This window comes from Microtus ochrogaster, unplaced genomic scaffold, assembly GCF_000317375.1.
Source record: "Microtus ochrogaster isolate Prairie Vole_2 unplaced genomic scaffold, MicOch1.0 UNK62, whole genome shotgun sequence".
Lineage (NCBI taxonomy): Eukaryota > Metazoa > Chordata > Mammalia > Rodentia > Cricetidae > Microtus > Microtus ochrogaster.
Window position 1 is genome coordinate 91,902 of NW_004949160.1, and position 12,573 is coordinate 104,474.

General features: G+C 51.7%; 1 protein-coding gene across 1 annotated transcript in view; it reads left to right on the plus strand.

Annotated features, from left to right (window-relative positions):
• The first annotated feature begins 2,518 nt into the window (after positions 1–2,518).
• The window catches only part of Atp6v1b1 (ATPase H+ transporting V1 subunit B1), a 19,059-nt gene continuing 9,004 nt past the window's right edge, over positions 2,519–12,573 (plus strand). Inside the window, exons 1-2 of the mRNA XM_005369812.2 lie at positions 2,519–2,636; positions 8,983–9,038. Coding sequence (XP_005369869.1) covers positions 2,519–2,636; positions 8,983–9,038 — 174 coding nt within the window. The remainder of the gene's footprint in view (positions 2,637–8,982; positions 9,039–12,573) is intronic.

The following is a 12,573-nucleotide window of genomic DNA, read 5'->3' on the forward strand; positions in this document are numbered from 1 at the left end:
GCTCCCAGAAGCACCAACTCACTCCCTTTTGTCCTTGTCCTCAATGTGTAGCAAACCAGGAGCCTCAAATCAGGGCTGGTGTCCACAGACACCATTAACACAGCTTCCATCTGGGCTCCACAGCCCTACAATGTCTGTGCTTCCTCCGGTTAAGTGTTCTCCTATGTAAGCTTTTCTTTCAAACTTCAAACTACTTGTTGGGGCGAGCAGTCCTTCAACGGGGTGAATAGGGCAAGCTGAGAGGATTTCTGAAGGCATCAAAAGTACCCGGAGCAAGGCTGGCCTGCAGGGAGCCCCTGTGCATGAAGCACGCAGAAAAATCCCACCTTGCTCATACTGCTTTCATTTAGCTTTTATTTGTAACAATTACAGATTCTCAGAAAGCCGTTCACTGCACCACTGGCTTTTCTAGTCCCTGTGGCAAAGCGTGTAGCAGAAGCAAGGGGAGGGAGGAGAGGGCTGGTTCCGAGCATGGCTGGAGGAAGGCAGAGCCGCAGAAGTGGGGCAGCTGGTCACACTGCACCCTCAGTCAGGAAGCTGGGGTGAGTGCTCATGCTTCGTTCTCATCCTCACTTGCCTTCAGTCTGGTCAGCCATTTCTTAGTGTCCCATGTTTCTCTATAATGGCCCTAACCTCTCCAACAGCCCAGTGCTTCCATCCCTGCTCTGACTGTAATGCTAAACGCCTTCTCTTTGGCGGACTGTACACTTTCCGTGCCTTTGCTCGGCACGCACGCTGCCCTCTCTCACTGCCTAAGATCGGGGAGCAGGAACCACGCCACAGCCTGAATGCTGTCCTGAGGTTCTCATTACTTCTCTGTTGCTGTGATAAGACACCACAACTAAGGAATTTATAGAGAAGCTTATTTGGGGCTCACAGTTGCAAAGTTAGACTCGTGACTGTCATGGCGGGTTCTGTAGCAGCAGTTGAAAGCCCACACACAGACCCACAAACAGGAAGAAGCAGAGGGCAAGCCCTGGGAATGGTGGGAGTCTTTAGAAACCTCAAAGGCCAGCCCCAGTGACACACCTACTACCAGGCCACACCTCCTAACCCCCAAACAGTTCTACCAAGTAAAGACCTAGTATTCAAACATGTACGGTTCCAGCAGTCGATCTCATTCAAACCACCATACCTGCTGTGAGGGTCCCTCTGCTGAATAGATCAGACCAGTACCTGTAAATTCGGTCTCACCCGAATTCTCATGGTGCAGGCAGAATAAGTTCAGCTTCTTTTCTAGAACATATGAATCACTTCTAGCCCATTTTGTCATTAAGCCCTTGTTCTCCTCTGAAACTTCACGCTCTGGGCTTCGACTCTTAGCATCCTAGGCTTCCACCAGAATGGCCAGTTTTCTTCTTCTTACACCATGCTAGGGCTTCTCCAGGCTGCAGCTGAAAAACTCTTTCCATTCCTCTCACAAACCAGTCTCAGAGGCCGACGACCCACATGGCCAGGTTGTAGTAACAACTCCACTCCTGGTGCCAATTTTCTATATGCATTACTTTTCCATGGTTATGACAAAGTCCCTGCCAAAGGATGAGTTTGTTTTGGTTCACAATTTGAGATTACACTGTGGTGGGAAAGGCATGGTGGCGGCAGGAGTTGGGAGGACTCTGCGTATCTCCTAGATGATTCCAAGTCTTGTCGAGCTGGAAGCCAAAGTTAACCATCACAGCTACCCGCAATGGCAGCCTTTTCATATCTAGCGTATGTCACAGAGCAAACTAACACTGGGACCACAGACGAAAGCTCATGTCATTTCACCTGCTGTGTAGACCCATGGAAGCATCAACCAGGACCTGCTCCACTGGAGCCACTCCCAGCTCCCACCAGAAGAGTTCTTTGTCAGAATGGTAGAATGGCGTGCGAGAGAGGAGCAGAGGCCTGACATGGACCAGTGCTGGAGGGGTAGCGAGCATGGCCGACAGCTTAGACTGATCTAGGGAATATGGTGGTTTCCTGCAGGAGGTGGCCTGGAACTGACCAGGAGATGAACTTTAAAGGCGATGAAGGTGATGGAGTTGGAGAGAGAGGGGAACCCAGTATGGCTCAGGACAAAGGGTGCAGGTTGTGGGGACAGTGAGAAGACAATCTGCCAAGACTAGGGCATGAGGAGACCAAGGAGTCAAATGGTGAGGGACAAGGACTTTGTTGAAAGAAGGCAAAGCTGAAGCCACACTCACTGTGGGAGCTGCGCCAAGGGACATCTGGGCACAGAAGGTAGAAAGAATGCTTGCCCCTTGCTCTGTCCTTCATTGCTTTGGGTACCCAGGGGGCAGCCACTACAGGATCTGCTCAGCCTGTGCATGAGAAACCTTCAGAGTTGGTGTGGGCCAACTTCCTTGTTTACAGTCAACCTGGGAGAGGAGGGGTGTGGGGTGGGGGCAGGGACAGAAGGAAGGGGAGGGGTGGCCGCTGGCACCGGCTGAGCAGCCTGCTCCAGCTCCAGCTGGAACTGAAGTCTCAGGGTTGCCACCAGCCTTTTCGGGCACTCACTCCCAGCTCTCCACACGCCATGGCCACGAAAGTAGACATCAGGCCTGAGGAACTCACCAGCAAGAGCTGTGACCCAGTCACAGCTCGAGAGCATACACAGGCTGTGACCCGAAACTACATCACCCACCCCCGTGTCAGTGAGTATGCATGTCCAGCTGGCGAGGGGAGCCGGCTGCTGGGACCATGCTTTCACCTCTGAAAAGGAGGACCGAGACCTAGAGAGGTCAGGGCACTCTGGGTCCAGCCGTGCAGTGGCAGCCCCTGTGCATGGGCCACCTCTGCAGGTGGAGGGATGGAGGCTCCCATTCAGGCTGAGGAGAGGGCCAAGTAGCAACTGTTATCATCAGGACCCCATCTAAAACCCAGGGTCCAAAAAGAGCTTGAGGGAGACAGAGAAAGCAGAGAGGGAGGGTGGGAGGGAGGGAAGGAGGCAGGGAGGGAGAGAGGGAGGGAGGGAGGGAATGAGAACACATGTGGGCATGTATGAGTGGGCAAACGGATCTGCAGTGATGTGTGTAACAGTATAGTCAGGGGCGCTTGACTTGAGGAATTCAGTAGCCAGTGAGTTGTGCCTGCATCATCTCCTAAGGGAGAGAATCTGTATATAGAAGCATTACTACCATGGCATTCTCCACAGGCCAGGAAAGAGGAGGGTAAATGTACAACAGTGTGTGTGTGTGAGCATGTGTGTGCACACACATGTTTGGATATAATGTACATGTGTGTTCAATGGGAGAGAGAACATATGTGGACTTATGCTTACATGATATATGAGAACACATGTAACTGTGGCAACGTGTGGATACTGTTGGGGTAAGAGCATGTACTTGTTCATACATGTGTGCCTTCCTCATTTTGTGAGCAGGCAGCTCTGTGCCTGACCTGTAAGGGTGGCCCAGGTCAATGCCAGGGACAGAAAACCTAGCAAGGACCACAGGGCCAAAGCCACCTCCCACCATGTTCTTGTCCAAGGTCACTCTCTCTGGTAAAGTCTCAGGCAGCCCAGCCCGCTGGAGTAAACCAGCCTGAGTGGCCCTAGCTGAGCAGAGCCTGAGGCTCCTCCTAACAGGGTGTGCTGGGTGGCAGGAAGGAGCTAGACACAGTCACCCATTCTTCATACTGACTCCAAAGCTCCCCAGGCCCACAGAGAAGGTGTGGCTATATACAGGGCATTGGACAGCTGAGCTCAGAGCGAGCAGAGTCTGTTCAGCCTTCAGGGGACAGAGCCCTGGATCTGGGACCAGCTGAGGCTGAGACAGACACAGTGTGCCACAGCTACTGAAAAAGGTGATAGGGGCAGGCCAGGTCTCTCAAGGAGCCCTGCAGTCCCTGCCTCATGGACATATAGAGTCTAGAGACATTCCCCCAGACAAAAGCTTGGGTCACCAGGACCCAGAAATCAGTGGAGAGAGGAGCCCCATTATGCCCAGAGTTTGGGCCATGTGATACCCTGCTCCTGCAGGCCCAACCCCCTGTGGGCAAAGGAGAGCTGCCAGGTTGGGTGGGGCAGGAGCCTGGACCTCCAGGCTCAGCTTTCCTTCTGGAATGTGGCCTTGCAGGGATCTACAAGGATCTCCTGGCTCAACCTTTGTGCAGCCTCCCCTCATCCCCTTTTTTCTTCAGGTGGGAACGCTTAAGATAGAGCGGCTCTCACCAGTTTCCTCCTGCCGGAGACTTATTTATTGTCAACACCCTGCAGGTCCTGACACCCACCCCCACCCAAGACATTATGATCACATCCACAGTGACAGTGTGCCCTCTGGGTTCTGCCAAGGTACCCTCACCTTGCCACAGGCTGAGAGTCCTCCCTCAGGGTAGGGCTGGCCTAGGGGCTGGCTAGCCCTCCAGGATACCCTCCTAGTCTGGTTCAGTCTAGTTCCTCATATTCCTCTTGGGTACCTGGACAGAGTTCTTCCTGGGAGACCAGGCCAAGTGTAGGAATGGAAAGAGTCCAGAGGCCCCTCCCCTGTACTGTTCCCGCCCCAGACAGGCAGGCTGTCCCCTCTCTGCCCTCCTCCTCTAGTTAGGTCCCTCTACTCTGAAACTCCAAGCATTGGGACTGGACATGAGTGTTGGCAATAATGACCTTGAAGTAGGGTCCTCCTTCAGCAGAGCAACCTGCCCTCCCCCAAGGGCCTTGGCCTATTGTAGAGGTAGTGCAGCAACGTGGGATCACTGGGGAGCATTCCATGTGGGGGTGGGGTCAGCTTGTGCAAAGGTGCAAAAGGACATGTGATAGCCTGGTTGGAGGGATGGAGTCAGGTCACGTCATTCATCCAGGGTTTGAGAGCCAAAGGGGAGGAAGTCTCAGTGGAGTCCGAACTAGTCGATTCTGATTCCAAGACCACCATCTTCCAGTGGTGACCCCCTCCCCTAGATCCCCCAGCTGGGATGGGGGTGGAGGAGCAAGACCCTCTGCCCTAGGCTTGCCCCTACCCTGGCCTCGAGCCCGCTGAGGGAGGGGACAGGACACTGCAGGTGTGGCGGGTCCAGCACTAATTAGGACCTTAGGACCTCCTAGGAGCCCTGCTGAGCCTTTGAGGGAAGGCTGTGGGGAGGTGGGGGTAGGGAGCTCTCTTCTACACAGCAACTCCCAAGACAACTTCAGTGTCAGAGACAATGGGAAGGGGTGGGCCAGGGGAGAGGTCCGCTGAAGTCTGGGGAAAGCCCATTCAGGGAATGCCCTGAGGTCAGCGGAGCGAGGGCTCCTGGCAGCTCATCACCCTGTGTCTTTCTTCAGGGTCAAGTGGTACATCCCTGGGTGGGCAGCGACTTAATCCCTGAGTGCCCCAGCACCAGCTGAAGTTCTCCATGTAAGGGCACAGTCAGGGTGTCCACCAGTCAGGGCTGTCTTTGTTTCTCAGTTTCCCTTTGCCCAAGTCCTAACTGGACAATTCAAAGATGGGTGTGCTGGCACACCTATGATCCCAACACTTAGAAGGATGATGCAGGAGGACTGTCATGAGTTTGAGGTCAGCCTGATATATAAGTGTGAAAGTCCCAAGGAAGCCTAGACTGTAGATTGAAACCTTGTCTCACACACACACACATACACACACATACATACACACATACACATACACACACATACACACACACTCACACATACACACACACTCACACACACACGCACACACACATACACACACATACACGCACACACATACACACACATACACATACACACACATACACACACATACACACACATACACACATACACACACATACAAACACATACACACACATACACACACATACACACACATACACACACACATACACACACACACACACAAATCCAGTAAAAGCAGATGGTTCTGAGAAAAGACCTAGTCTTGTGTTGGGGGTCTACACTCCCTTGGGGTGCCAGTCTGTGGTCCTGGGGGTTTCCAGGGGAGAAGCACTGCAGGAGGCAGGCAGGGGCAAGGCCTGAAGGCCTTGCAGTCTGTGTTTTCTACAGTGAGACCCACAATGCAGAGAGGAGAGCTGTGCCTTCCTCCAGCTGCTCTGCCACTCCCGCCTCCAGCTAGGGGTGGATCCTGCAGTCTGGAAGGAAGGCTGTGGTGCTGAGTAGAGACTTAGACCTCATGGTAGTCGCCATGTGGTCTGGCCTGAGGGAAGCTAAGATCTTCCAACCTGACTCCCAGAGGGTGGGGTAGGCCACCCAGCATTGTCCAGTCCCCTTCACATCAGGCAGGGTACCCCCAGCATTGCACGCCCATCCCTTCTTCCTTCACTCAGGCAGGGGGCTCAGGCTATAATTCCCTACCCTCCATCTCCAGGTGGAATTGCTGGACCTCAGGCCTAACAGATTTCACAGGACAAAAAGCTGTCAAAGAAGAAAGCAGAATGTGCTATCTCCCGAGGTTGTGAAACAGAGTGATCCCTTTGGGCTTTGTGGCTCTCATCTCTCCTGAGACAAGCCACTTACTCTGACCCCACCCTGTAGACCCTTGATCCAGACTCACTGCTGCTTTCTCCCCAGCTCTATGGATCTAGCAAAATGCCAGTTCTTCCCAGACTTGGAAACACTCACCTGCCAGTCCAAAAGTTTCCCCACCCTGGTGGAGTGCTGGTCCTGGCTCTGCCTCTGCTGGTCTCACCAGCTCGACTCTATACTATCCTCAGAGTGTCTGTCGTGCCCACCCCACCACCAACCCCTGCCCTCAATACTGCACACATTCTCACCTTCTCCTCTGTGGTCCTCAGCAGGCAGGAGCTGGGGGTGTGGCCCTTGCGCTGGTCATCAGGACTCCCGTTTGGTTTGGGGATAAGGGGATACCTGTTGATTCTGATGTAGGACATTTGGAAATAATGAACTGATAGAACCACTTAGTGCTTTCCTGTGTGCAGAGTGAGGTAGAGACCATCCATCCCTGACAGTTCTCCCTACACTGGAAGCCAACCCAGAGGAGTCCTGAGTCACCTCCCTCTTCTCTGTCCCCCAAGGCACTGAGCATTTAGCAGCCAGGGGTTCTTTCAGTTCTGCAGTGGGAACTTTCCTCAACTCCCTGGGGCTGGCTGGAAGGCTCCCCTTAACCTGAGGGTTCCCCTGACTTGAAAATGCTTCTTCCCTGGGCATCTACTCTGGTCCCCGGGGCCACTCTACCTTTCGTCTCTTCTGCCTACTGGGCTCTGCACCTACCTCACCTGACCATCTTGCCCCCCATGTGGTCCATCCATCCTGCCCTTCGTCTCTCAGAGTTTCAGTAACACCATGCTTATTCTGTCCCTTCTTTTGGACATTAGGCTCTACACGTGGATTGTCATTTGTATGCCTTGCCTAGGGGCAGCTGGATGGCATTCAACACTAGAATTTAAAGAAAGGAAGGGAGAAGAAAAGACTCCTGGGGGGCGGGAGACGGAGTAGGGAAGAACAGAGCCTGGGCTGTTCTGTAAGAAGCCCTTCAATGGGGGACACTGTGGGTTTCTTCCAAGGATTCAGGATGCGGAGGAAGAGGGGGAGGACAGGGGTGTCCAAGGGAATGTGCCTCATGATGTAGAAGTCGTCTTGGGGGGGTTAGGGGTGGGGGGAGACTGAGGGGGAGCCATTGCACACGGGTGGTAGGGTGGCCTGAGGGACAAATGCAGGGTGCTGAGCTAGCCCTTCACCCCAGGAGGGGCTTCTCCTGGATCCTGCCTCGGATAAAGGTGGACCTCCTTCAGGGGCAGAGGGAAGAAAGATGATAGAGGGGCAGTATGTCGCTCTGGCAGGGAATGGTACATCCTACTGTGGCAATTCTGGGAGCAGACTGGAGTTTTACACGAGGACTTGAGTCCTTACACTAGGAGGGTCCTTGCCGAGACCAGCAAAATGGCCTTGTACGTTTGATCTTTCTGTGCATGTGCTGGGAAACAGCTTAAATGACTGGCAAGGCGTGAACTTTGGGGCCAGGCCAGGCCTGCTGTGGGACGGTGTGGGCTGATGTGGGGCTCAGGGCAGGCCCTTCCCAAGATGTGCCACAGGCATGCCAGTGACTCCGACCCAGGCTTTTCTCAGTCCCAGGCCCATTGTGCCCACCTCCCCTGAGCTCTGTGGCTTGTGAGTGACCCAATTTCTTCCCCGCACCCCACTCATCTGGTCTGGCCAAATTACTGTCTCCACTGTATCACTGGTGCCCCATAGAATCCCTGGGAGAGACTAGCTATGGTACTCCTCCTCTGCCCCGGTCAAGGAACCACACCCTCCTCAGAGTCCCTGAGCTAACCCCAGCAGGGCCACCCTGTGAGCTCAGCTCTCTTCTGAGAGAGAGAGAGAGAGAGAGAGAGAGAGAGAGAGAGAGAGAGAGAGAGAGAGAGATTCTTCCTGGTTTTCTGGCATGTCCACAACAGGATGCCCAGTGATGGGACCTGGTGGCCAGGCTTGGTGGAGGAAGCAGACAGCTACAGCACCCTCACTTCACAGGGCTCATCAGTGCAGGGGGAGGGAGGGCAGTGGGGTCTGGGAAGGGCCCAGGAGGCCACAGCTGTGCCCAGACGCTTTTGGAAAATTCAAGTGGAGATGGAAAGAAGGAGTAGGTGAGGTGGGGGTCGAGGCCAGAGGGGAGCACCGGGGGTGGAGAGCTCAGGGGGGCTGGGCAAGACTCCGAGGAGGCCTCTGCCCTTAAGCCCTCCTCCAGCATCCTGCAGGTGTTGAGACAGTGGGGGGTCTGTGGCAGGAGCTTGACCCTTACAGCAACGGTGGCTGGCGCTGTCACAGCTAATGACCCTGATGACCCAGCCTGAGGAGGAGGAGGTGGGGTGCACAGAGGGCAAGGGACAGGATGCTTCTCTCTCTCTCTCTCTCTCTCTCTCTCTCTCTCTCTCTCTCTCTCTCTCTCTCTCTCTGTGTGTGTGTGTGTGTGTGTGTGTGTGTGCATGCACACCCACGCGTCTCAGTGACTGTGTCCGTGTGTGTCAGTGAACGCACATACATTTTCCTTGCGTTAGAACATAGTGGAACTTAGAGATGAGAACCTCACCCACTCCTCCCCTCCCCAGCCTACAGGACAGTGTGCAGCGTCAATGGGCCTCTCGTGGTGCTGGACCAGGTCAAGGTAAGATTCTTCAATCTCCTTCCTAGCCCCTAGGCCATATCCAGGGTTTCTTTTAAGCTTCCCACCCAGGGGTCTTGTTTCATTCTTTCTAACTCTGCCACCCCTCAAGTCTCCTGCAAAGTTTCTCTTCACACACGTTGTCTGTGGGAGGCTACACTACTATTCAAGGCCAGGCTGGGGTGAGTGCTGACCCTGTAAATTCTGTTCCACCCAGACTGGCCAGTCTCCCCCTCTTCCTTTTTCTCCCCCCTTACCCCACTCACTAGAGATCAAATCCAGGGTCTAATGCACGCCAGGCAAGCATCCTATCTGAGCTACACTTCTTTCCCTGCCTGATTTTGTTTAGCGGGCTTATTGCCTTATTTCGTTTAGGCCCGAGTTAACATTCGGTGGCCTGAATTTTCTTCTTCATGCTGCCAGCCCTTACTCTCCAGCGAAAGGACAAACACTGAGGACATCGGTAGTTTCAGAGACTCAGGCTCACAGGGAGAAGAGCGGAGGAGGAAGGAGCGGGACTTTGCTGTAGAACTCATTCATTGCCCGGGTGTCCTTCTGTCTCGCTGCTCTTGCGCGCTCTCTTGTGGTAGAGACGCCAAACAACTGGACTTCCGCACCTCGTATCACTTCGGATTCGGGTTCGGGAGGGCCTCTCCTAGAACCTCCCCACTCCGCAGGGGCAAGAAAGCGCTCCGATAAGGGGACACCTTCGTGTCATCTTTGCACCAGTACAAAAAACACCGCCATCAGTGGCAGTCATCGCTGCAAATCTGAGCAGGGAAGCCCTGGGCGAGTAGCCCGCCCTAGTCACTAGTCTATCCGCCACTTTCCCCTGACCCATAAGGTCAGTAGTGTGTGGCCATCAGGGGACAAAATGACAGCCACAGACAATGATAACTTGTGGCACTATAACATGTCACCAAATGTTATTACATTTTAATAACAAAAATAATACATGCTCTTGTATCCCGAGAAACAAAGACAGTTAACCATCTGTCCCTTTGTCTCCAGTCCCGTGGGACAGCTGTGTGAGACCTGCAGGCTATGCTCACAGTCAGGTGAACAGCGCATGTGGGGAGAGCTGCATGTAATCCTGCTGAATGGTTACCTAGCAGGTTGTGTTTCTGGGTTTACTGATATTTGTGGTGCTTAATCTTCAGTGCCAACTATACAGGATTTTAGAATCTTATAGGAGACCGACTACTGACTGTGTCCATGAGGGCATTTCCAGGGAGGTGTAATTGAGAACCGAAGACTTGCCCAAAATGTGAATGGCACCATTCCATAAGGAGATCCCAGGCTGAATAAAAAGGGAAAGGGGTCTGGCGGTGGCGGTGCACACCTTTAATCCCGGCACTCAGGAGGCAGAGGCAGGCGGATCTCTGTGAGTTCAAGGCCAGCCTAGTCTACCAGAGCGAGTTTAGTTTCAGGACAGGCTCCAAAGCTACAGAAAAATCCTGTCTCAAAAAACAAACCAAACCAAACCAAACAAAAACAAAAACAAACAAACAAAAAACGGGAAATGGGAAATGAAAGCCGAGCACCAGGGTTCATCCCTCCTTGTGACCTCATGTTCTGCCCAAGCCTTTTCCTAGGTGGTAGACTGTATCCTCTCAGACCAAGAGCCAAAACAAAGCCTTCTTTAAGTTCCCTTTGTCACAGCAAAGAGGAAAAAAAAACTAATATGGATTTATTCCACAATTCCATTCTGGTTATGGGTTCCACTGTTAGAAAAAGCTCACGAATACACATTCTTTTATATTGATTCATTGATGAGAGCAACAAAGATAGAATTGTATGCTCAAAAGGTGGCTGCATTTTTTTAAATTATAGACTGATTGGCCTGTTAGCTCAGGCTTCTTATTAACTCTTATAACTTATATTAGCCCATAATTCTTGTCTGGTTTAGCCACGTGACTTGGTACCTTTTTCGGTGAGGCAGTCACATCTTGCTTGCTCTGTGTCTGGCTTCCTCTCTGGCAGCTGCATTTAAGGTAGATATTGCCAGAAGGGGTGTCTCAGGCGCAGAGTGAGTGCTTAGGGGGCGCACATGGATTCTGTCCTCAGCACCACAAGTAACCAAACACACAGATACTGGATCAGGACAAGAGGGATGCTCTGATAGGGGCAGTGATTGGACCACCATCCCACATCCCTGGAGAGCCTGAGTGTGTGCTCATCTGTGACCGAGCCCTCTCCCGGCACCCCTTCTTCCTTTCCTCTTCTTTTCTGAGTATTTTGTTTGTTTTTTGAGACAAGATCTCTTTTTTCTTTTTTTTAATTAATTTTATTGAGCTATACATTTTTCTCCGATCCCTTCCCTGCCTCTCCCCTCCCCTTCAACCCTCTCTCATGGTCCCCATGCTCCAAATTTGCTCAGGAGATCTTGTCTTTTTCTACTACCCATGTAGATTGGATCTATGTAAGTCTCTCTTAGGGTCCTCATTGTTGTCTAGATTCTCTGGGATTATGAATTGTAGGCTGGTTTTCTTTGCTTTATGTCTAAAAGCCACTTATGAGTGAGTACATATGATGTTTGTCTTTCTGGGTCTGGGTTACCTCACTCAATATAGTGTTTTCTAGCTCCATCCATTTTCCTGCAAATTTCAAGATGTCGTGATTTTTTTTTTTTTTTTTGCTGTGTAGTACTCCATTGTGTAAATGTGCCTCATTTTCCTCATCCATTCTTCAGTCGAGGGGCATTTAGGTTGTTTCCAGGTTCTGGCTATGACAAACAAAGCTGCTATGAACATAGTTGAGCACATGTCCTTGTGGCAAGATTGAGCATCCTTTAGATATATACCCAAAAGTGGTATTACTGGGCCTTGAGGAAGGTTGTTTCCTAATTTTTTGAGAAATCACCACACTGACATCCAAAGGGGCTGTACCAGCTTGCACTCCCACCAAAAATGCAGGAATGTTCCCTTAACCCCACAACCTCTCCATCATAAGCTGTCATCAGTGTTTTTGATCTTGGCCATTCTTACAGGTGTAAGAAGGAATCTCAGAGTTGTTTTGATTTGCATTTCTCTGATAACTAAGAATGTTGAGCATTTCCTTAAGTGTATTACTGCCATTTTAGATTCCTCTGTTAAAAGTTCTCTGTTTAGGTCTTTACTCCATTTTTTTTTATTGGATTATGAGACAGGATCTCTTGTAGTCCAGGCTGGCCACAATCACTATGTCTGAAGGATAAACTTGAACTCTGGGGTACCTTGTGCCTTCGCTTAAGGGCTGATTCTCTCTGGCTCCGTAGTCCTTATTTTTAAACAGTGGTTTTGTTGGGTTTTGTCTGTTACCACAGAGTTTTAACACTTTCCTTTCCTTTTTTTCTTTCTGCTGTTCTGGAACTCACTCTTATAGACCAGGCTGGCCTCAAACTCAACAGAGATCCGCCTGCCTTTGCCTCTCTAGTGCTGGAATCAAAGGCGTGTGCCACCACTGTCCAGCTTTTATTTTCATTTGTGTGTTTGTATGTGTGTGCACATGTCTGTCTTGTGTGTTCATTTGTGTGTATTATGTGTGTGTACATGTCTGC